Raw genomic sequence first — 24,957 nt, 5'->3', positions numbered from 1 at the left:
GCTTTTGTTGGCTTTGATTTAAATGTGTTTGTTTGATTAAAGGTAACCATCTGGCATAACTTCAGAAGTTGCAGTTGATTGAGTCAACCAAGGTGCTCTGTTGCTCTCTTGTGCTGATGTAGCACTGATCCTCAATGTAGTGTCTTGTCGTAGTCCTCCTTGGTTCAGTAATCAGAGTATCTATTTCTATCAGGTAGACCCCAGGAGACCAGTGCCATTGATTCTCAGCATTAAACAGCTGTCTCGCCTGCAGCACAGAATGCTTATCACTCTCATTTCCACCCGGCTCTTAGGATCGCAGAGACAGACTAATGCAGACAACACATTCTATGCATCTGATTCTCATCTCACTGACTTTTCTTTCTATGTTTCTTTAAAACAGGTCTAAATAATACTGAACTACAAAGCCAAAATGCAGTAACTACAACATTGAAAATGAGTAAAACGGCTTAGAGTCAGGGGTGGATCTAGAAAACAATTTATGGGATGTGTAGGGGGTGGCTTGAGGATTATGAGTGGTGGCAACACCAAAGTAAGCACCCATGCGTAGTTCTTCTGGATTAAGATACCCAGCTTCATTGCAACAAGTACTATTCCAGTTATTTATGTCACTGTCAAATTACAAATACCTATGAATTTAAGAGGTCACAAAAAATAATTTTGTTATTGTTTTTCTAACATTAAAACTATGTTTTGCATTCTTACATTCTTTCTTCATATATGCGGGTAACGGGTCAATGCCCACATCACCTGGATGAACTATGGCCGTAAACTATTCATACTACTCGCATGCATACCTAAAAAAAACTTACTGTTTTGGCGGCAGATACGTGCATCCTTCATCAAATACAGTACATACTGTGACAGTACACAGCAATTGTCTGTTAAACACATCAACAGATTCTGAATGTTCCTTAGCTTGATGTCTGCTAATTGTCACACTTTTTACACCAGTGAATATTTCTCAGAGTAGGTGGTAGGTTTATTTTTTTAAAGTCATATAGTCCTAACTGTATAGCCACATACACTGAAGTATTGGCTACAAAAAGTCAATTCATTATTTTCATCATTATTGCCCAAGAAAAAAAGGAAATCCACTGAACACATGTTGACCTTTTATCCACAAGGGATTAGTTGTCACAATGGAACCTGCTAATAAACCAGTGGCGTAGGTTTCATGTGAACATTCATGTGACCATCCCTGATAGAATTCACAAAATTATATTGTAATTTTAGAGGGTTTAGATGTTTGAAACCAGTATACAAAACCACTGCTAATGAAAACACATTTGTGTAATTAGACTTTTAACTCAAAACCTTATAATTGCTTAAATATTGCCCTTGTGACAACTTCCCATTGAGACAGTTAGCCCCAGTCTCCCTTTATGAATATATCTAGCATCAACAATTATATCCTTGAATATGAATGAAAATATTTCACAAATAGAACTGGCAATCTAACGTCAATGAATAGATCACACTAGTAAGCATCATTGAGGTATGGACTGGAAAGGCAGAAACACGGGATAAAAAGAGAAACAAAAATATGCAATATATAATGACAGTTTATGTAGAGCAGGGGTGTAAAACTCATTTTAAATTGAGGACAGAATTGAACTAAGCCACCTTATGCAGCCCGAATTGTTTTGATTTGCTTAAACCTTGATACCCGGATGGAGAGTGGATGCTAGTGGATGATGTTATTTGAGCGAAAAAAGTCATCTATCACCTTAAAAAGCAATCTGAAAGTGAACATAACACAAAGACCTAAATAAAAATAAACTGCACAATGCATGATATAATAATCATTCAGTGAAGACCTAGAAACAACTAAGAAATCCCCCAAGCAATCAGACTTTTGAACTCTTGATCGATCACGATACATATATCAGCACCGCACTTTATTAGCCTCAGAATGGACTCACATTTTATACTTCTACAGTGTAGGGGTACAGTGTATTTTTTATTGTATACAGTCTTCGTATTTTGTGTATAATGTATATTGTATATTATTAGGTGTATATTGTATGTTGTGTTTTGTAACGTGTAAACTGTGTTATGTGTAAATCAGATGTTTATTGTAATTGTCATAATGCTATGTTGCTAGGAACCGCACCCAAGACTTTCACACACTGTTGCACTTGTGTATATGGTTGAGTGACAATAAAGGGATTTGATTTGAATTTCGCATTTTACCTCTATTTTTCATTGTGTATGTTTTTGTTGTCATTATTATCATTGTTCAGGGAAAAAACAACTGGGTTTGCCTTGCAAACATAAACATTTGGTTTTCTGTTAACTGAACAGCGTTGTCACGAATTCTGCCTATTTTTATATGTTACCAAGGTAACGTTATCTTGCTGGCTAACAAAGATGATTTTGTTTTTCAAAATGGCAAGAATTACTTGTTTTAGAAGCTTCGATTATGATGGATTATAAGAAAGATACAAATCATTAAAGTTTTGCATCGTATGCCATTGTTTTCTAGCAAAAGTGTGTTAATGGATTAATAGCTGTCATGAGGCATATAGCTGTATAAAAACATAGTTATAATACATATTTTTTTGTGATTTTTTGTTTTTTTTGTAAAGGTAATGTAACATTTTAATGATATATGTGTGTGTGTGTGTGTGTGTGTATATATATATATATATATATATATATATATATATATATATATATATATATATATAATATAGTATATGACACATTTAAAAAATATACCCTGCTAAAATAAAATGTGTAATTTTTTGTGGTGGAGCCAGTGAAAATGTTGACAGGGCCAGTGCAAATGCGAACTACTGGCCTGTTATTTTAGCCTTACTAAAACTGTTTCTCCACTGTTTGTCTTCCAGATGGACCCTGTCCAGAAAGCCGTAATCAACCACACATTTGGAGTCTCCATTCCACCCAAGAAGAAACAAGTTATTTCCTGCAACATCTGTCAGCTCCGCTTTAATTCAGATGTGAGTACAAAAAACAAACTTTTCTTGGTTGAAAGTGTTTACATGCTGGCGTGTGAATGTTTGTCTTCAGTTGTGCGTGCGCTTTGTCTTCAGTGTATCCTTTCACTTAAAGGTATAGTGCACCCAAAAATGAAAATTCTGTCATCATTTACTCACCCTCATGTTGTTCCAAACCCACGTGACATTTTTTTCCCTCTGAGACACATGGAGAAAGTGAATGGTGACTGAGGCTGTCAGTACCTAACATTCTGCCCAACGTCTCATTTTGTAGTCTGTGATAAAATGCAAGACATATGGGTTTGAAACAGCATGAAGGTGAGTAAGTGATGACAGAATTTACATTTTTGGGTGAACTGTCCCTTTAAATATGATGAGAGAAGTGATCTTAGCCCATTCTAGTCCTGCCTATCTCAAAGTGAATGTTATAGTTTTATGAGTATGAACTAGCCCCAGTACAGCAGTTTGGAGTGTGAGTGGCAACGCACTTCATTAATCATACACAACAAGGTAAGTGCGCTAATGTATGGTAATTGTAGCAAACGTGATGCTGGCAGTTCTGCTCTCAGCCAGCTTTTAATGAACACTTCTCACTCATAGCCGAAGAGGAGTATGCTGAATCATTTGAATCGTTCTATTACAGCAATTGTTTTGTTTGCTGTTTCTCAGTACTTTTTCATTCATTTCCTTTACCTGTGCTGATTGCTCCCTAAGTCTTTGCGTTTAAGTCATTCTGCCCACAATAAACATGAAGATTGAGCCCAGACATCAAAGTGCTAATTTGAAATAGATTTTTATGACATTATTGTTTGTGTTCTCAAGCCTAGGGGTTTATGAATAGGATTGGACATCAAGAATCAGTTTCTATTCAGAACCTGTGCCATTTTTTAAGACACTGGAACCAAACGAATTTCATGACATTTGGTTCCATTTCTTCAACGTTCTTCTGCCAATACTGACGTAACAGTGTGGCAATGTTTGCTGCACTGCTACTGAATTCGCAAAAGAATTTATGTTTTAGGTGAGTATTGAGCTTGCGGTCTGAATTGAATTTGAAGAGAATGATTGTGAAAAGAGAAAGAAGAAAAGATTAGACAAAGGCAGTATGTTGACAGAAATAAAAAAATATATGTTTTTGCATTTATTTTGAAAGTTTGTCTTTGCTGACTGCATGCTATTAAGCTAACATGCAGCATAGCTAGTTTAATCTTACTCGTGAACAAATTACTCTTATGATCAGGTTGTTTTTAATGAGTTAGTCATGATTTTCAAACTCATGAGTTAGCGGTTTATATGTGTACACACATTCGGATATAAAAATTACTTTAATTAAAAATAGGAGACATATAGTACATAGTTAGGATTAATTATAATATTATTATATAACTATAACTATAATAATAATTATTCAAAAGACATAAAAGGGATAGTTCACCCCAAAATGAAAATTATCTCATCATTTATTCACACTCATGCCATTCCAAATGTGTATAAATTTCTTTCTTCTATAGATCACAAATGAAGATTTTTAGAAGAATATCTCAGCTCTGTTAATCCATACAATGCAAGTGAATGGTGACCAGAACTAAGAAGGTCCAGAAAAGGATACAAAGACAGAATAAATCTATTCAACTCCAGTGGTTAAATTCACTATGATATGAGAGGAGAGATCAATATTTATGTCTTTTTACACTTTCAATTGCACATTCTGGTGTGGAAGAGGCTTTCACTTTCACATTCAGCCACCTACTGGTTGGGGCTACTGAAAGATGGAGATTTATAGTAGGAAAAAAAATCAGTGGAATTTAACCACTGGAGTCAAATGGATTACTTTTATTCTGCCTTTGTGTCCTATTTGGATCTTCTGAGCTCTGGTCACCATTCACTTGCATTGAATGAACCTACAGAGCTAAGATATTCTTCTAAAAATCTGTGTTCTGCAGAAGAAAGTACATCATACATACAGTTGTGCTCAAAAGTTTGCATACCCTGGCAGAAATTGTGAAATTTTGGCATTGATTTTGAAAATATGACTGATCATGCAAAAAAACTGTCTTTTATTTAAGGATAATATGAAGCCATATATTATCATATAGTTGTTTGGCTCCTTTTTAAATCATTATGATAACAGAAATCACCTAAATGGCCCTGATCAAAAGTTTACAAACCCTTGAATGTTTGGCCTTGTCACAGACACACAAGGTGACACACACAGGTTTAAATGGCAATTAAAGGTAAATTTCCCACACCTGTGGCTTTTTAAATTGCAATTAGTGTCTGTGTAGAAATAGACAATGAGTTTGTTAGCTCTCACGTCGATGCACTGAGCAGGCTAGATACTGAGCCATGGGGAGCAGAAAAGAACTGTCAAAGACCTGCGTAACAAGGTAATGCAACTTTATAAAGATGGAAAAGGATATAAAAATATATCCAAAGCCTTGAAAATGCCAGTCAGTACTGTTCAATCACTTATTAAGAATCAGAAAATACTGGCAGACAATTTGCATTCTTCTGCACGAAAGCTGCACATGGGACGCTCTTGGACTTTCCAGCACGACAATGACCATAAGCACAAGGCCAAGTTGACCCTCCAGTGGTTACAGCAGAAAAAGGTGAAGGTTCTGGAGTGGCCATCACAGTCTCCTGACCTTAATATCATCGAGCCACTCTGGGGAGATCTCAAATGTGCGGTTCGTGCAAGACGACCAAAGACTTTGCATGACCTGGAGGCATTTTGCCAAGATGAATGGGCAGCTATACCACCTGCAAGAATTTGGGGCCTCATAGACAACTATTACAAAAGACTACACGCTGTCATTGATGCTAAAGGAGGCAGTACACAGTATTAAGAACTATGGGTATTCAGACTTTTGAACAGGGGTCATTTCATTTTTTTCTTTGTTGCCATGTTTTGTTTTATGATTGTGCCATTCTGTTATAACCTACAGTTGAATATGAATCCCATAAGAAATAAAAGAAATGTGTTTTGCCTGCTCACTCATGTTTTCTTTAAAAATGGTACATATATTACCAATTCTCCAAGGGTATGCAAACTTTTGAGCATAACTGCATCTGGGATGGCATGAGGGTGAGTAAATGATGAGAGAATGTTCATTTTTGGGTGAACCATCCCTTTAATGGACTCAAACCAAAATCCTTAGGTGAAATCAGAACCAGAATCATTAAGTTCCTTACAGTTCCCTTCCTCCCTATATACTAATGCAAAATAGGTCATTTCTATGTATTACATTTTCTTGTAACACTACAGTCAATGCCAGTTGCATAGAATTGTGTTAGTGTTTGACTCAGTTGCTAGTTTTAATTAACTTTTTGAAATTTAGAGTTTTTTTGTTACGCTGTGTCCTAAATAAACTTTTGCAATGTTTACTCATTGAATGAAATGTGGAAGCATTAAAATACCAGCGGTTGCACGGTTGTGGGGTTCTAAACAGAGCTGTTGAGTTCCCTCTCAACTAGGTAGAAGGTTGTGTTGTGTTGTTCTCTATGGAAGAAGGGTAATTACTTACTGTACTGCCCTGTTGTTCCACTCTTTCTTGGCATTGATTAAGCCATTTAATTTAGGATGAATGGCACAAGGTGGCAATAAGCCCTGGCTGACGGAGGGCTCCCACAGTGAGCGGTAATTGAGAAAATGTTTCTCTCCTAATGGAAAACAGACGTTGGAGCACCAGTGTGCATCTGTTCTTTCTCCTCCAAGTCTATTTCATCTTTATCATGACAAACAGGCAGGAATGCAAGACAGGAACCTTGGGATCGCCTCTGGATTTCTGAGCAAAGACGGACATAGATCTCTTGTCTGAAAGAGTCATCTGTCATCCCTACACTCACGTTCACCATTTTTGTTATTAATTTTCACTAAACATTTGTGTTTTTGATTTGACAATGTTTCACAATTCCATTTTTTTTGCATTCTGACTGCTAATAGTCTAGTAAACACTGTTTAATACATGGTGTATTCTTGCTGACATGTTAACAATTTAAGCATTTAGGACCGTTAACCTGCGTGTTATGGCCGTGATGCAATAATAATTTTCTCAAACAGTATTTATCTTGTTTTCCAGCATAAATACCTAAACATCCTTAAAACAAGATACATTTACTCATGAAGAAAATTGATAATTAGAAAATCGAATAAATCTAAAAAGGTTTAGTGAGGTTTCTAATTAATACAAGAAAAAAACGTTTTGCCAATGGGGTTAGAAAAATACAATTCAAAGGGAAAACAAAGTTATTATTCTTACTGCATTGGCAAATAGTTCCTTGTTGTTGTTAATGCCAATCAGATAAGAAAAAGACACTTAATAAATCTTAAACTTAATTTTAACATAACAATTTAAACAAAAACGTGTTTACAATTCTTTTTTTTTTTTTTTACTCCTTTGGCAAATATTATTTTTTTCTTATTTTAAGCTCTACTTTTTTTTTTTTTTTTTATTTGCCTGGAAAAAAGACTTGTCTTTTTGCTTGTAATTGTAAGGTATCTTGTTTTAACCTTGTGTGACCCCACATCCACATGTGTGGACATTGTATTTTGGCTTTGCTATACACAACACATAATTTAAATGAATTAAAACCAACTGAATACTGTTCGAAAGACTCTACACTGTCATTTAAGGGTTAAACTTCTGCTGCACCGCATCACGTGACATAACAGCATGACGTTGATTTCCAGGAAGCGCTACTACTGGTGCAGTGCCAACAAAAGTGCCTCTGGTAAGAAACCTCTTTACGTTTTTTTTTATAGAAACTTGTTTGGTTGTAAATAGTAGCGTCTCTAGTTTAGTTTGATATGCCGCTTTAAAAATTCCATTAATATTTTACGCGTCAGGGCACTTGTGACACAGATGAAACAGATGACTTGATAGGATCCATGTGCAGCATCGAGTTTATTAAGGGCAAAGATAAAACAAGATCATAAGGCAGGCAGAGGCTGATAACAAAGCAGGCAAAACAGTCCAAACAGTTGTCCAAAAAAACGAGAGGCAATAGCAAAACCAGGAACACAGGCAAGGGTCAAAACACAGAGTATCCAAAACAATAGTAAATGCTCAGAAATGCAGTCATGGGAGATGTACAAGACTTCACAAAGAATCAGTGAGCAAAAAGGTCCTTATATACTGTCTATGATGAGCAGTGAATGAGATGCCATTGTGCCAGGAAGCAGAAGTCAGAATTCGGACAAAGGTGCCCTCGTGTGGTGGGAGACCAGTTCAGGAGTAGATGTGACATTACTCCCCCCTTTGCACCCCCTGGAGGGTGCGCCGTAGGATTAGCCCATGGTCTTCCCCTAGGTCTGGGACGTGGCCGGTCAGGGTGTCTGGCATGGTACTCCTAGATAAGAATGCCATCTAGAATGTTCTCAGCAGGTACCCAGGAGCGTTCCTCTGGCCCATAGCCCTCCCAGTCCACCAGGTCCGTCGACCCCTCTGCCGAGAATCCAACAGCTCATTGACTCAGTAGGCGACCTGACTGTCAATCTCCAGCAGAGGTAGGGTCGTAGAATTCTCTGTTGTTTGTCAGTGGCCAGGACCCATCAATTTCAGTAGGAAGATATGGAAAGTAGGAGATATGTGGTAGTGAGAAGGTAACTGGAGTTTGTAAGTAACAGCATTAATCTGAGTAAGTATTTTGAAAGGGCCAACGTACCTGGGGCTGATCTTTTTGCATGGGAGGTACAGCCTGAGATACCGGGTGTAGAGCCATACCCTCTGATCTGGTCGGAGAGTGGGAAATGGTCGACGTCAACGGTCATCTTGGATCTTCTGACGGCGGATGGCTCTCTGAAGGTTCACATGGGCAGCATCCCAAACTTGATTATTCCGCTGCATCCAGAAATAGACCGCTGGAAGATCCGACCATTCCCCAAACCAGGGGAAAAGAGGAGGTTGGAAACCGGGCACACACTGGAATGGGGTTAAGCCTGTAGAGGGTTTCTGAAAAGAATTTTGAGTGTACTCGGCACAAGGCAGAAAACGGCACCAATCCTGTTGGTTAGTACAGCAGTAAATGTGAAGGAATTGACCCACCTCCTGATTGAGTCTCTCAACCTGCCCGTTTGACAGGGTGTGATACCTGGATGTGAGGCTTACATTGATGTTCAAGAGTTCAGAGAAGGCCTTCTACACCCGAGAGATGAACTGAGGTCCTCAGTCTGAGACTATGTCTTCTGGCAGGCAGAAGAACTGAAGCACATGATGGAACAAAGCCTCAGTGGTTTCCAGAACAGAAGGCAGTTTCCTGAGGGGAATAAGATGGCAGGCCTTTGAGAAACGACAGATGACAACCAAAATAGTGGTCCACCTCTAAATGGGACCAAGGACATCAGGGGTTATGCAGAGTCTGGAGGAGACCAGCTGGCAACTGGTTGGAAGACTTGGACTGAGCACATACCGAGCAGTTCTTAAAGAAGGTAGTTGCATCGGCAGAATGAGATGGCCACCAGAATTTGTTTCTGACTAACTGGATGGTCCGGTTCTCTCCCGGGTGCCCAGAACATAACGAGGAATGTTGTGTTTAATGTCCGCCGGACATTGGGTAGGTAAAGGTTCGTTGAGCTGTGCCTGCTGGATCTCCCTCATAATATACCACTGTACTGGAGCTGCCACCAGAGAGGGGGAGAAAGATGTGGAGTTTCTTGTAGCTGTACCTGGGTGTGTACTCTGGAGAGAGCATGTGCTTTGGCATTCCTGGAACCAGGATGATATGTCACTGTGAAGTTGAACCAAGAGAAGAAGAGTGCCCATCTAGCCTGGCGGTGATTGAGTCTCTTAGCCCTCTGGATGTACTCAAGGTTTCGATGATCAGTTAAGATGACAAACAGATACTGTGTCCCCTCCAACCAGTGTCTCCACTCCTCAAAATCTGCCTTCATGGGAAACAGCTCACAATTTCCAATATCGTAGTTCCTTTCAGAAATGTTCAATTTCCTGGAGAAGAAGGCACAAGGAAACAATTTGGAAGGAGAACCATGACGTTGAAAAAGGATGACCCCCACGCCAGAGTCGGATGCATCAACCTCTACCACAAAGGGCCGTTCAGGGTCTGGATGCTTGAGAATGGGAGCGCTGGTGAATCATGACTTAAGTTCTTTCAAGGCTTGGGGTGCTGCAGGTGTCCAGGAAAGGGTGCTGGGTGTTCCACGGAGAAGTGACGTGAGTGGTGAGGCAACAGTGCTGCAGTTCCTGATAAAGCGTATGTAGAAATTTGCAAACCCCAGGAAACGTTGCAGTTCCTTTACTGTCTTGGGTGCAGGCCATTCTACTAATGCCTGAATCTTGGAATTGTCCATATAAGCTCTGTAAGCACATAACACATACCCCAGGAAGGAGATGGTTGCAACATGAAACTCACACTTTTCTGCCTTAACGAAGAGGTGGTTGTCAGCCAGACGCTGCAGTACTTGGCAAACATGTTGGACATGGGACTCCAGTGAGTGAGAGTAGACCAAGATGTCGTCGATGTATACGCTTGTTAATCATATCCTTGAAGATCTCGTTCATGAATGACTGGAAGATGGACGGGGTGTTGGAAAGACCGAAGGGCATGACCAAGTATTAAAAGTGCCCAGAATTGGTGATGAAGGCTGTCTTCCACTCATCCCCCTCATGGATGCGGATCAAGTTATAGGCACTACGTAGGCCTAGCTTGGAGAAAATGCGAGCTTCACGTACTTGTTCTATGGCTACAGGAACTAGAGGTAAAGGATACAGGAACTTGACAGTTATAGCGTTAAGACCTCTAATCGATGCATGGATGAAGATTACCAGACGTATAATCCCCAATCGCAAAGCCTTCTCCATGTACTCCTCCGTGGCCTTTGAATCAAGTATCGACAGGGGATAGGTTCTGCTTTTAGGAGGGAAAAGCAGTTTCCGACTCTTGCATGTTGGTGGAGAGGCAAACGATGGGTTTCATGGCTCTAATGCATGAATTAAAACAAAAATCACTCCACTTTAGTATCTCACCCTCTCTCCAGGAAATGACAGGATCATGACAGACCAGCCAAGGAAAACCCAGTATTAGCGGGTTGGCGGGTGTATTGGTGACAAAATCTGGATGTTGACTGGTTTGGTAATTTCTTGCACGGAGCCCACCCTCAGTGGCCACCCATCTAATGCTGTGATACATAGAGGTGGAACACAAGGTGCAGTATCAATGGAAACCAGTTTTTAACCAAGGTAGCATCAATTAAATTGCCAGCAGAACCAGAATCAATCAAAGCTTGTACTGTAATCTGGTTAGAATTACTAGAGAGTATGACTGGCATCATAAAACTGTTACCGTTAATTTGACACACCAGGGTATTACAAGATGACAGAGTCGGTCGGCTGGAGCGTGAGGGCAGGTGATGGCCACTTCTCCACAGTAAAAACACAAACCCAACCGCATATGGTATTGTCTTTCAGTTGGGGTGAGCCGAGTGTGGCCCATTTGCATGGGCTCAGGAACAACGGCCTCACTGGCCGAAGTGGCAGCGAAGTTTGTGGGTTGTGCTGCAGGGGTGTGGGTCCGAATGAGATTGTCAGTTTTGATGGACAATTGAATAAACTGTTCCAGAGAAAGTTGTTCACCCCTGCTGGCTAATTCTGCCTGGAGAGTGTGAGACAGGCCTCGACGATAGATGGTTTTCAAAGGACCGTCAGACCAACTACTCTGTGCAGCTAACGTGCGGAAAGTAAGGGCGTAATCTGCAGCTGTAGCATTCCCTTTTGGAAAGTCATAAGTCGGTCCTCCACACTCACACTCCCCTCAGGATACTCAAACACGTCCAAAAAACGAGACTTAAAATGTTTTAGAGATGAATGTATTGTAGCATCACACTCCCAAACGGCTGTTGCCCACTCAAGCGCTCTTCCGTGAAGTAAGGTGAGGATAAACGGCACTTTAGCCTCTTCGTTGATAAATGTTTGCGGTTGTTGAACGATGTAAATGGAACATTGAAGCAGGAAACCACGGCAATGACCAGGAGAACCATCAAACTTTTCAGGAAGAGCGAGGCGGGAGTTTACCGTAATGGGGGGTGGGTGCGCTCGCCGTGGTAGCGTCAACGAGCACCGCATCAGAAACCGGGGATGCTGGCTGGACAGTGGAGCATTGCCGGCAAAGATGACTCAGGACCTCATACATAGCAGTGGCAGAGAGGCGATAGAGCTGATGGTGGTGCTCACCTAAAATGGCTACCTGTGACCTGTGACCTGTGAGTGTGGCGTGAACAGTCGACCCCGCTAGATCCGAACATGGCAAAGTCTTCTGTGACACAGATGACTCGATAGGATCCATGTACAGCATTGAGTTTATTAAGGGTAAAGATGAAACAAGATCGTAAGGCAGGTAGAGGTCGATAACAAAGTAGGCAAAACAGTCCAGACATTAATCCAAAAACGAGAGGCAATAGCAAAACCAGGAACACAGTCAAGGGTCAAAACACAGAGTATCCAAAACAATAGTAAACGCTTAGAAATGCAATTGTGGGAGATGTACAAGACTTCGCAAAGAAGCAGTGGGCAAAATGTCCTTATATACAGTCTGTGATGAGTAGTGAATAAGATGACGGTGAGCCAGGAAGCGGAAGTCAGAATTCGGGCGAGAGTGCCCTCATGTGGTGGGAGAACAGTTCAGGAGTAGATGTGACAGCGCTGATAAAGATGAAGTCCACATATGTGGAAATTAGGACTGTGTACCCTCAAAAGTTGAAAAAACATGTTAGTTTTTAAAAATATGTTTCAACATTAACACATCTATGGGTCAGTTTTGCTTCATTTTAATATACATTTTGTTATTGTTTTATTTTGTTATCACTGTACAATACGGTTCTATTCATTAACATTAGTAAATGCATTCCTATACATTTACTATGCATTTTTTCATTGAAAATAAATATATTCACGTAAAAGCTGAAAAATTTTGCTTTCAAAGGTTTTATATGGAGTTAGGATTAAAATTAAGGTGCATTTCTAACTGTTCTGAGACCAGTGCAGGCAGACAGCACACTGGAGGTTAAGTCATTCACTAAACAGGGAGCAAGCGAGCAAGGGTGCGTCCTATAATTTTCTATTCAGTTAAGTGCATTCACTCCTAAAATCCGACCAAAAGTTCAGTTTCAGGCTGCAGATGATGTTTGGACCACTCAATATGTTTGGCAGATATGAGGCAATAATAATCAGTACATAGATTCAGAATTTTATAATGCAAATTTTTATTTTAACATGGTTGGCAGTGATTTTATTATGCTGGCCATTACTTTTAATAAGAATTATTAATTCAGCTTTATAGAAAATCAACTGTAATGTCTATAACGTTTCAAAAACATGAATAACCAACACTCCAGGACACATAATAAACTATGTGGCGGCGGGGACGTGGTCGAGCGTTCGTCCGGAGAGAGAGGAAACGGTAAGTGTGCATACACCTGAGCCAGATAATAACTAACACCTGTTTCTAATTGCAGTAAGCATTGGGGAGAGCGATAAAGAGCGACCACACCAGAGACCGAGTGAGAGAGACCTGTCTGAAAGAGACTGTTGTGTTTAAACTGGAAGTGTGTGCTGCTGAAAAGCCCTTTTTGAGTTGTTATTAAAAATCATACCTTTGATTTGAAGAACCCAGTTCCTGTGTCCTCCTTTCCCACCCTACGTCAAGTCCTCTACAAACTAACTGCTGAAAAAAATGTGATTATCTATAGCTTGGTATTACTTAAAATTTCACAACTTAGTCCCTCTGTCAACATATGTGGACATCAATTTTTTTTCTAGAATATTTTTATTTTTTATATATTTTTTGCTTGTTTATTAGATGCTACTAGTTACAAATCAAAAAGGGAAATGGAAAATGCACACAGCAGTCACGTGGGGGGCTCAGGAGGTTAAGGATGTTTAGATATATTAACTGGAAAACAAGACAAAAATGCTGATTAAGAAAGCCATTTTTTCCAGTACACTCCCGCACTGCTCACTCTCTGGTTGGGTGTCCCAGCCTGCATGTTGTTCCCTCCTGCGGCGCAAAATTGGTTGATTGCTATCGACTTTGAAATCCCCATTTTCCAACACAGAGAATGTGCTACTGAATTGAAGTGACTGTTAGAGATTAAGTTGTCTCGCCTCGCCTGTTATCTTCTTCCCTTTCTCTCACTCCAAACAAGCACAATACAAGAAGGAAGTGAAATGGCTGCTCTTCTTGTGATAATTGAAAACAGTTTCCTCTCGCAATTGCCTGTTTGATAAATGCTTTTAAAATTAAGCGGCATATCTGAGCTTAGCATGGGGCGAGCAAAAGTGTCAATGGGTGTTCCGCAGACTGCCGCAGTCTTTGATGCTAATTCTGGGTGCATGTGTTACCACGTTCTGATCTCCAACGATAGAGCTGTCTCTCCTGCTCTCAGTGCTCCCTGGAGATGCTCATCTACAGGCTGAGTCCAAAGCACATCCTGCTTAAGTGGAAGTGATGCTCTGGTTGGCATGTCAGTATGAATCAGCTTGTGTCGCTGATGCTGGCACACTTAATCTGAGTTTACCTTCATTCTCCACAAGCCTGATGATGCTGTGTTTGTCATACACTGTGCTGTCACCATTTATTGTCCACTTTTGGAAAACAGAGGTATGCACTCCTGTTGTCTACATGCAAGAGCCAAAGACCAATCACAGGAAAGGTTCATAGAAAAATGTAATTCTGTCATTTATTTTTTTCGGCATTGAACGCTAAAGGAGAAATTTTCCCATGCATTTACAGTGAATGGGGATTGGAGCTTTCAAGCTTCAAAAAAGCAAAAAAGGACCATAAAAGTATTGTAAAAGTGTTCCATACAATTTGTGATCTAAATTCCATACAATAGCTTTTTTGTGACAGAGCAAATTTTCATCATTATCCATTGAAAATCTAAAAAGTACGAGGTCCATTTTGTGAAAAAAACCTTATTTTGATTTTCAATGAATCAGTTTATCCGCTTCACAAAGCTGGTCTGAATGATTCATTAACATTGAACTCGTTGACTCAATGGTCTGGCCACAGTTGTTCTCGAGTTAAGAGCTCATTGGAGGGGAAGAAGATTATCTGTGAAACTGGCTTAAATTTTGGTCTGTTCCTCACACACTTATGACTTCAGAAGACTTGGAATATAGCACACAAGTCATATGGACTAATTTTACTGTACTTTTCTGGTGCTTTTGTATCCTTTTTGAAGCTTGAAAGTTCCAGTCCCCATTCATTGTAATAGCATTAAAAAGAGCGACCAGTTCATTCTTCAAAATTTCTCAGTTTGTGTTTCATGAAACAAAGAAAGTCATAAAGGTTTGGAACGACATTAGGGTGAGCTAATGATGACAATAAAAATTTTGGGTGAATTATCCCTTGTTTATTTAACTTATTAATTAAACCCACTAAAATGGCTCAAATGGTCTAATTTATTATGATCACATGTATTAGCCTACTCCCTCAGAAGCTGCAGACTTTGTCCGTGAATGTATTACAGCTCAAATGCCTCTCCAATCTGCCTCTGTGAAAAACAGTACTGCAACGTAATTTAATCCCATACTTTAGAGCACGCTATGGACTCACTGTGTCATCCAATCCTGTTTCCTGAAGGAAAAAAAAAACAAATGTGAAACTATAGGTCTTCACACATCCTTAGCGATAATGGAGTTTTGAGGGAAGCAGTATTTCCACTCAATGTTTTTGTTTACATAATGACACCAAATGAACAGATATGAAGTGTCTTATAGGCATTTTGGTGAAACTACCCCATAAACAGATGAGATAAATAGAAAAGTGATTTATTCCCCGCCGCCTGTGCTGTAAAATAATTTTGAAAATCTTTTCATATGTTCCACATTTCCCAGCCAGATATTCAGAATTGCCCAGATCAGTGGTTTACAAAAAAAAAAAAAAAAAGCACACTAGTATGTCATTATATTTAGTTGGACATTTCAGAAATAGCTGCTTTTTGATTGATCTCTTGTGCTTGTTCCTGGCTGATTATTGCAGTCTTCCAACAAAATTTTTTTTTTTAGCTGTGGTGCTTTAAAGGGATGAACTGAGAGATGCAACTTTTTGGAATGTTTAAGTGTGCTGACAGTGCTCGGTGGAAACATGCCCACTAACACATTCAGTTGTGATATGACATGATTTTTGCCACAGTAATGTTGCATAATAATAATAAAAAAAGCAAATAATCGTAAAACTCGTTAACCGCAATTCTTTTCTCAGACGGTAATCTAACCATCAAAACTCACGCAATAGCAATCCTAGTGCTTGGTGGTTGCTAGGGAGTTGCTCACAGGCCCAGTTCAAAAGAGCCAACCCCCCACATATCTATGATATTCTGGTCCCTAGATACGGCTCAGGTCATTCCTTCAGTGTAAGTCTATGTGATTTTGTTCCTGTTTTATCGTCCGCAAGGGGAAATACAACCCTAATTACAATTTTAAACAATACAAATATGTTGTCCTACCCCAAACTCACACCAATGGTTAAGCCAATATTGAAAAAGAAAAAAAAAACATTTGATTGCAATGCCATTTGTGACACAGAAATTTTACATTGCATTTTTAATAAACACCCATAGACTTCACATTATGAAATTTCAAGAGTGTGCCATTCTGGTGTGTGTCACCACTGCTGTTGGACTAATATATACAAATGGACACCAAACCCACACTCAACTCAGACAGTACTTTTTCCCTGCATCATTATAGATTTGCACTAATTAATGGCCCCGATCAGTGTGTGTAAAAGCCAAGCCGTAAATGGCATTCATGTCCATTATTTTTTTAAAGCAGTGCAAATCCAACTTTGCCAGGCGTGCAATCACAGGAGATTTTTTAACAATTCAAATCCACCACACAATTTACCACCCCTGAATGACTGTGTAGTTATAGCCATACTAGAGACAAATATAACTGACCTTGTGATTAATGTGTTCAGCATTATGTTTTATGTGCTTTCCACAAACTAAACATGCTCCCATTTTCTACAGAATGCAACTTTTTAATGCGGTAATTACACTTTAGGCAAAGCCTGCAAACTGCTGACAGTTCTATAAACCGTTTTTGGTTTGATATAGTTTTTTTATTTCATATTTTGTCTCGCAAAGTCTTGGCCCACTGTTTAGCTGTTAAAATAAATTTTTGCAGATGTGGCCTGAATTAACTCTGTGATATTGGGAAAATTGCAGCTGAGTTTTAGTTAGGAATTCTTCACTCTTTGGTGTGCAACCCCATTGGCCATTTCAAATATGGCACTTTCCACGAATAGGAGATGTTAAGCAGAATGTTAGCCCTGGTCATTATCTTTGTTCCACACAATGAAAGTAAACTGTAACTGAGACATTCTGCCTTTGTGTTCCATGGAAGAAAGAGAGTCATATGGGCTTGGAACAACATTAGGGTTTTTAACATTATCATTTACTCACCCTCATGCTATCCCAGATGTGTATGACTTTCTTTCTTCTGCAGAACACAAACAAAGCTCTGTTGTTCCTTACAATGCAAGTGAATGGTGCCCAGACCTTTGAAGCTCCAGAAAGTCACATAGAGGCTGCATAAAATAATCAATAAGACTCCAGCAGTTAAATTAATATCTTCAGAAGCAAAATGATAAGTCTTTTTTTACTCTAAATCTCCACTTTCACATTTACAGATGTTGAAAGGGTTGAGTCTAAATAATTTTTTGTGGTAATCAACATTATGCCTTAAATGCTGTTGAATGAGTGATTCATAAATTAAGTAAATACGTTTGAACCTGGATCATTCCTTTAAGCATTTCAGGCCCTATTTTGTACCCTATTCGTGGATAGTGTCTTATACTATAAACATGTTCCCCATTGGCTTTGTCTTTTGTCAGTTCTGTTCTCTTTGAACAATTACATTTCATTTCATTGTGCTATGTTTATATATATATATATATATATATATAAGGTGTTTGATTTGAAGGTAAAACTGCCATGGTGTGTTCTTTGAAGCCTACATTAAAGAAATGAGAATAATGGCTGGTATACGCTCTTGGGTTTCCCTTATCTCCTGTAAATGAGCTGTTTTATCTCCATTTGCGTGCAGCATAAAAGACAAGCCCAGCCATTTCATTTGAAGATACCTGATCTGAAGGTGTCTGTCATGCTGTGAATGTGACATTAGGTGAAGTGGTGGCTTCTCTCCAGAGGCAACAAGAGATGTACAGCCCTTATGTTAGAACAAGCCAAGATGGCAGATAACCAGCACATCTCATTAAAGCTTTATGGACTCTTATACACATGCTGTGTCATGAAGACACAGGGATAACAGCCCTCTGTGTTCAGAACACACCCCTTCAACACATGTCTCTATTGAACTGTTGTGTCGATGCTTGACTAACATTACCCAGCAGCATAAGGAGAGCCTGCTCTCAGACTACAGCACAGGTCCTTTTTAAGAAGGACATAAAAAAAAAAAAAAAACATGGGGAGAAAAAGTTGGAAATAGGGATATTTCTCTGCATTGAGATCTGCAGCAATTAATGAGATGTTTGATTTAGAGTGGAAACTTTCAGTGAACTTTTAAGCTAACGTGTGTTGTTTTTTAAAATGTTAAAATTATTTCCCAGATTAATATGCAGAGTCAACTATAAGCCATTTGTAGGTTGATTTTAAAGTAGTTTGAAGTGTGTAATTTCTGCTTTACTATTGTTACCAAACAGAATAAAAATTAAAAAAAGACAGTGGAACAAACTGGGCATTGTATTGTTAGTGCCACAGAGCCATGACATTAAAACTTTTGGGAGGAATCAACCTACAAATGGCTTACTCATAGCTGTCTCTTCATATAAAACTGGGACAGAAGAACATGTTTTAACATAAAAAAAAATTGCACACCTTTAAAAAGATGGTGGCCCTGTGGGAGTTCAGATCAAGGCATATTCTGCTAAAACATCAATCTGCACATTACACACTTCTGATGTCTTGTGCTTTGAGGAAACTCTAAGGTGAACATCTTATAACTATTTTGTTTGTACTCTCAGATAAGGAACTGGAGAATGGAAAATGGCTAATAGGCTTAAGCTTTTAAAGTCATGTTTTTAACGTTAATTTTAGGTTGTTATTGTGCTTAAAAATATATTAAAGGGTGAAATATGGGGTCAGGGGAAAAAACATGTTATAATTGCTCTATGACTTCATTCAGTGAGTGGTTTTGTTTGCAGAAGTTGCGTGGCAGGGACCTGTGCCCTCGGAAAAATAACAGCTGTTGGCACAAATACATAGAATACTTATGTTGCATAATTGGCTGAATCATCTGAGATTGTCAGTGACATACAGTACCTCTTGCATGCACAATTACCTATGCACACACATTTAAAAGTATGTAATTTAAAAAGTATGCAGTGTGTAATTTCGGCAACAACAAAAAAATATCTTTCTCATTTGACAGTCATTCAAAAGTAGCCATGTTTTTATTCTAACTAAATAAAATTTTTGCTGGCAACATATAAATCTTAAGTCTTTCAATGTTTTGGAAGCGCCACAGAGCCAGTGTTTACACTCTTCAGAAAGTCAACAATCAAATTGCTTAATGTTGTCTCTGCACATTAAACTAGGATTTCTTGTATTTTAAAATTGCAAATAAATTACTGATGCTTATTGCCTATGTAAGCCTTTTTCCTGTTTGCTAGTACGTGTCCTATTCTTGTTGTGAAGACTGTTTGCAAAATAGCAATTAATAAAGCTTGTACATGTTGTACGTAACTGTTTATCAAAGAATGTCAGATACCCTCATTGGGCCTCATTCAGAAAACACAAGCAGAACAATTTTTTGTGGAACTTGTTCGTAAAACCATTCTTAGGGAAATTGCTGCATTGTGATAAATCGTTCCAAAAACCATCCTTTTTTTAATTGTTTTATTGCAACAATTCATGAAACATGAGCACAACAAATGAATGTGTAATTTGTTCTTTATACCATTCCTACGATTATTTTTTGCATTCTGACGATTCTTAAAACACAAGCACAACAAATTTCTGTCATCAATAAAACCATTCCAGAGAAACTCACTCTGCTCGTGCTTCATGAATTGTTGTATCGCAACAATTCATGAAACACGTGAAACGTGAGCAGAGTGAATTTCTTTGTAAATCATTCCAAAAAACATCCATCCAAGTAATTGTTGTAATGTGACAATTTAGTAAGCATGAGCACAACTAATTAATGTGTAAATCATTGTAAAACCATTGTCGTGTAAATTGCCACATTGCAACAATACATAAAAGACAAACACAACAAATTTCTGTGTAAATAGTTAACCATTCTTGCATTAATCAACTCATTGTGATGTTTCAGTCATTCCAAAAATCATCCTTACGTAATTGTTGTATCACAAAAATTCAAGAAACAGGAGTACAAAGAATGAACATGTAAATTGTTCTTAACACAATACATTTTTGCATTCTGACAATGAATGAAACACGAGCACAACCAATTAATGTGTAAATCGTAAAACCATTCTTGCATAAATTGTTGCATTGTGATAATTCATAAAACACAAGCTCAACAAATTTCTGGGTAAATGTGTAAAACCATTTTTACGTAAATTGACCTGTGACAATTCATGAAACATGAACATAATGACTTTATGTAAATCTTTCGAATAACCACACTGATGTAAATTTGTTGCATTGCATCAATTTGTGATACACGAGTAGAATGAGTTTCTGTATAAATAGTTTGAAAAACCATTCTTGCACAAGTTGTTGCATTTCGCCAATTCTTGACACACGAGCAGAACAAATTTCTGTTTAAATCTTTCATAAAATGTTCTTGCGTAAATTGTCGCATTGTGACAATTTCATGAAACAAGACAAAAACGAATTTCTGAGTAAATCTTTCATAAAACCATTATTTTAAAACCATTGCATTGCGGCAATTAATGAAACACAAACAGAACAAATTTCTGTATAAATAGTCTGTAAAACCATTCTTACGTAAATTGCTGCATTGCACAATTTATGAAACGAGGAACGAATGTCTGTGTAAATTGTTCGTAAAACGAATCTTGGTTGTCTTGCAGTGAGACAATTTACATAGGACTGAGTTTACAAATTATTTTCAAATATGTTCTGCTCTTGTTTTATGAATGAGGCCGAATGATCACTAGAATTTAAAAAAAAATGCTTGATATTATAAAGCCTAAAATTACGGTCTGGATGGGTGTGTTTATCTTGTAAATACTGAAAAGCACTCACACTCTTAGCCAGGGAGAAAGTCAATTTATAAATGTCAAGTGCACTTAATCCAGGTCACAGGAGCTGCTAACATTTGCACAGCACAGAGAAGAAAAAGCGCCCCGGGTCGTCACATCACCCTCTCTTGTCAGTGTCTGCAGCAGCGTTCAGGGTATCAGTCTGACTCTCTTGCCTGTTCCTTGAACAAGCAATCTGTGCCACTGGACTATGGACGTTATGCACCTTGTTTTCGCTCTTGTCTGTTTTCGTCTCTTTCTCTCTTATCATATTTCATATTTTTCCAGCTCTGTCTAAAATGGTTCAATTCACGTTCACAAGATTTTGTGAACAGCAGCCATTTTCTCTTTATGACAGGATGCCACTGAAAAAGAAACAAAATGCGTTTTGTTTGACCCCTCTTTAGTCTGCACCTTTACAACATGGTGTTAGCAGCATGCTTTGCTATAGATATTCTTTTGTGTGTTCGTTTGTTTGTATGTTTGTTTTGATCAAATGTATATTTGTATTAACTAGTAAAGTTAATGTTTCTTTCAATAGAGGCACATTGTTCTGAAATTATTCTGAAACTATCCAAATACATTTTTTGTAACATAAGGGCCATTTTTGAAGAACCATTCAAATCTGCACATTAAAAAAGTAATGTTATTGCTTATATTATCATTAGACTCCTGTAATCGCTGTTCAAACACTTAGACAAATCAAAACTGTATGCTACACTTAACTTTCTCTTTAAATAATCAGCAAGGAAAATATCTTTGAGCTGTGTACTCTGGGTTCTCCCAGCACAGCCAGAAATCCCTTAAACCTGCAGTTAGTGAATGTGACAGAGTATCAGCATTTGGAGAGAAAATCCACCTGCAGGTCATTCAGAACTTTGTCACTTTGATGGCATGAAAATGAGAAACTGAGATCCTAATTAATACCAGACAGATACTCAAAAAGATCCGAATTCTTTATAAGCTTCCTCTCTCTCACTATTCTGCCATCTGTATTTATCTTGCTGAGTATGAAGCAGCAAGTTTACCTTTAAATATTCGCTTGTAAGTTGAACAACTTCTGAGATGAGCAAACTGTCCATTAACTGGCCTCTCTGAGTGCCATCTATTGATGCTCATTTAGCTTTCTCTTTTGAGAATCGATTCATTCTAAACACAGGGTGCCCAGATCTAATTCTTTGGATCTGGAAATTCTGCCCCTTCGATCCCAGCGTCATGAATTGACATTGCTTCAGCCACCCCAATTGTTACCTTGTTTGGAACAGTGCCTGCTATTGAAAGCTTGTTTGGGTTTTGTGTGATTGCCGTCCATGATGGTAGGTCTAAAAATGAGCCTGATTGGATGGTTCATTTGTTCTCCTTTGTAGAGCCAAGCCGAGGCGCACTACAAAGGCAGTAAACATGCCAAGAAGCTCAAAGCACAGGACTCCACGAAAAAAAAGCAGAAAAGTGCTGCCGCCCAGGACAGCAGCACAAAGACAATCACCAACACCGCCACAACTTCCACCATCTCCTGCACTGCAGTCACTGCCAGCAGCCCTGAGCAACCAGGTTAATAGCTTCTTTTGTTCTTGCTTCACATCTTCTATTTTCTGCTCTTACTTTTCTCTTCTCCATACTGTGATTGCTTCTTATCCCGATGCACTTACCCAGCCACTGTTTGTACTCCATTGATGTGTCTGTTTATACACACTGCACAAACAAATTGTTAATGAGTAGTTCTGCCTTGTCTTGTAGTTAAAAATATCCAAACAAAATAAATTCATTTTAAAATTAAAATAGCATAAGATATTGAGATTTGTTTTAAAAGCATTAGTTTTAAATCTATCCAAATTTAGTGAATGTAATGATTAGAAAAAAAAAAAAAACAGTTGCCAATGGAGTAAGAAAAATACACTTCTTTCCAGATATATTCTCTGAAAACATCTGAATATCTTATGCTATTTTGCTTCTCAAGTAAATTTATCTTGCTTTAAAAATGTTTAGATATTTTTACTGAAAAACAAGACAATGATTTTTTTTTTTTTTTTTTTTTTTGTAGTGCATTCTCATATTTTTTCACCTCTTTGTGCAGAATGCCTTGTAAAAAGCCAAGTGCACACTACAAGACTGATGCTCGTCGCCCTTCCATATTTTAAAGTGTCATGAAACCCCTTTTCAGCACGGTTCAGTTCTCTCCATACTATAGTTTTAAAAATGCAAGTTATGTTGGCGTGGTAAGCAACGGAGTGGGGAAAGAGGGGACAGAACACATCAGCTGTCTTTCTCATCCAGTTTTATTTAGCTTAAATGGAGTTGACAGCATATTAATTTCCCTCAAATGCACGCTGTAATTCACAACCATATGCAACAAAATGCCCAAATATACTGTATGATACACTGTTTTGTAAGATCTTAATACAATCCCAAAATATACACAGGTCATTTTAAATGTGTGATTACTGGTAAATGCACAAATAAATGGCAAGCTGTTCGCATTTGTACTATTAAAAATATGTGTGAATACGCTTTTGCATATTAAATAAATACCAATAAATCAATAAACTTCAGTTAGAACCACTTGTTAAACACAAACATTTCAAATGTGCCAGTTACTGGTGAAGAACATGTCTACGCAGCAGAAAACATCCAACTGTGCAATTTTATATTCGTGACCAACGCTTCTGACTGGCTGAGAAAGCACCCATCTCATATATAATAATGGGAGAAACCAATGTGTGTATTGCTCCAATGTGGGTAAATCTGAAACATATACTGCATGTCACATCCACTGGACATTTTCTCAGCGTTGATTTCAAACCAGTAAGAAGAAAAATCCCCATATTAACCATTTTCCCCATGAAATTAAAATTAATGCTTGCTATAAATTTATACATCACCCGCAAGACATACAAATCTACTACACATACAGTTGGGGAGAATGAGCTTTAAATTGATTCACATAGTCTGCGATAAATTGCGTAAAGTTCATGTCAACACGACAGAAAACGAGTCTTTAAATGTGTGCTGGGTGATGACCTTCTGTTTTAAGAATAATTTAAACTTACTGGATAAACAAGCTTCTTTCAGTTCAGCTAAAATTATGATGAAATGCACTAGTGGTTGTGTTCTGCTAAGATGTTCATCTAGTGATATTTCTCCTGTTCACGTACATCCCTAAAATTCTTGACCTAGGAGAGAACCTGGCTAGTCAAAGAGTGTCGATGATTGGTTAAAACCAAGGCCGTAACCATGCCTTGAACAATGGGGGGGGACCAAACCATTTTGGGGGTGGGGGTCACGGGTGTTGAGGTCACAAATATAATGGTCCTCTTTGGTCCTTTAATATAGTAAAGGCACTGAATGCAATAATTTTCTGAATAAAGGCTTTAAAAGTGATAAAGGCCCAACATTTTTATAATTTTTGGTTTTAAAAGATACATGTATTTTTAAAGTTCACACATTACAAGACAAACACTGTGTCTGCATTGATAGCAATTTGCCTGTTTCAGTCATTTTTTCTTTCTTTTTTGCGCTTTATCAAAGAAAACATGAATATAGTTTGAATTTCTTTTCATCATTGATGTATCTGTAAAATGACATGACTGTCAGCTGGCTAGCAAAAAGAAAATACACAAAATTATTTACTGCCCTCAAGTTGTCCCTCATTGTTTTTTCCTCCCAGTAGAATCTTAACACAATATTTTCTTCAGCAAATCTTAACGCTGCTCTTTTCCATACAAAAACAGTTCATATTGACCACTGCTGTCAAGGTCCAAAAAGGACCTTGTTAAAAAATCAT

At 38.3% G+C, this 24,957-nt stretch overlaps 1 protein-coding gene across 4 annotated transcripts in view; it reads left to right on the top strand.

The window, feature by feature from the left end:
• Positions 1 to 24,957, top strand: part of LOC127447916 (zinc finger protein 385B-like) — a 191,623-nt gene that overhangs the window by 147,513 nt on the left and 19,153 nt on the right. For all 4 annotated transcript variants that reach the window (XM_051710117.1, XM_051710118.1, XM_051710119.1 and 1 more), the window contains exons 4-5: positions 2,856 to 2,966; positions 22,544 to 22,727. In XM_051710117.1, the coding sequence (XP_051566077.1) occupies positions 2,856 to 2,966; positions 22,544 to 22,727 (295 nt within the window). The remainder of the gene's footprint in view (positions 1 to 2,855; positions 2,967 to 22,543; positions 22,728 to 24,957) is intronic.

Source organism: Myxocyprinus asiaticus, chromosome 11 (assembly GCF_019703515.2).
Source record: "Myxocyprinus asiaticus isolate MX2 ecotype Aquarium Trade chromosome 11, UBuf_Myxa_2, whole genome shotgun sequence".
NCBI lineage: Eukaryota > Metazoa > Chordata > Actinopteri > Cypriniformes > Catostomidae > Myxocyprinus > Myxocyprinus asiaticus.
Note: the sequence above shows the minus strand (reverse complement) of the source record. Positions and strands in the feature narration are given on the sequence as shown.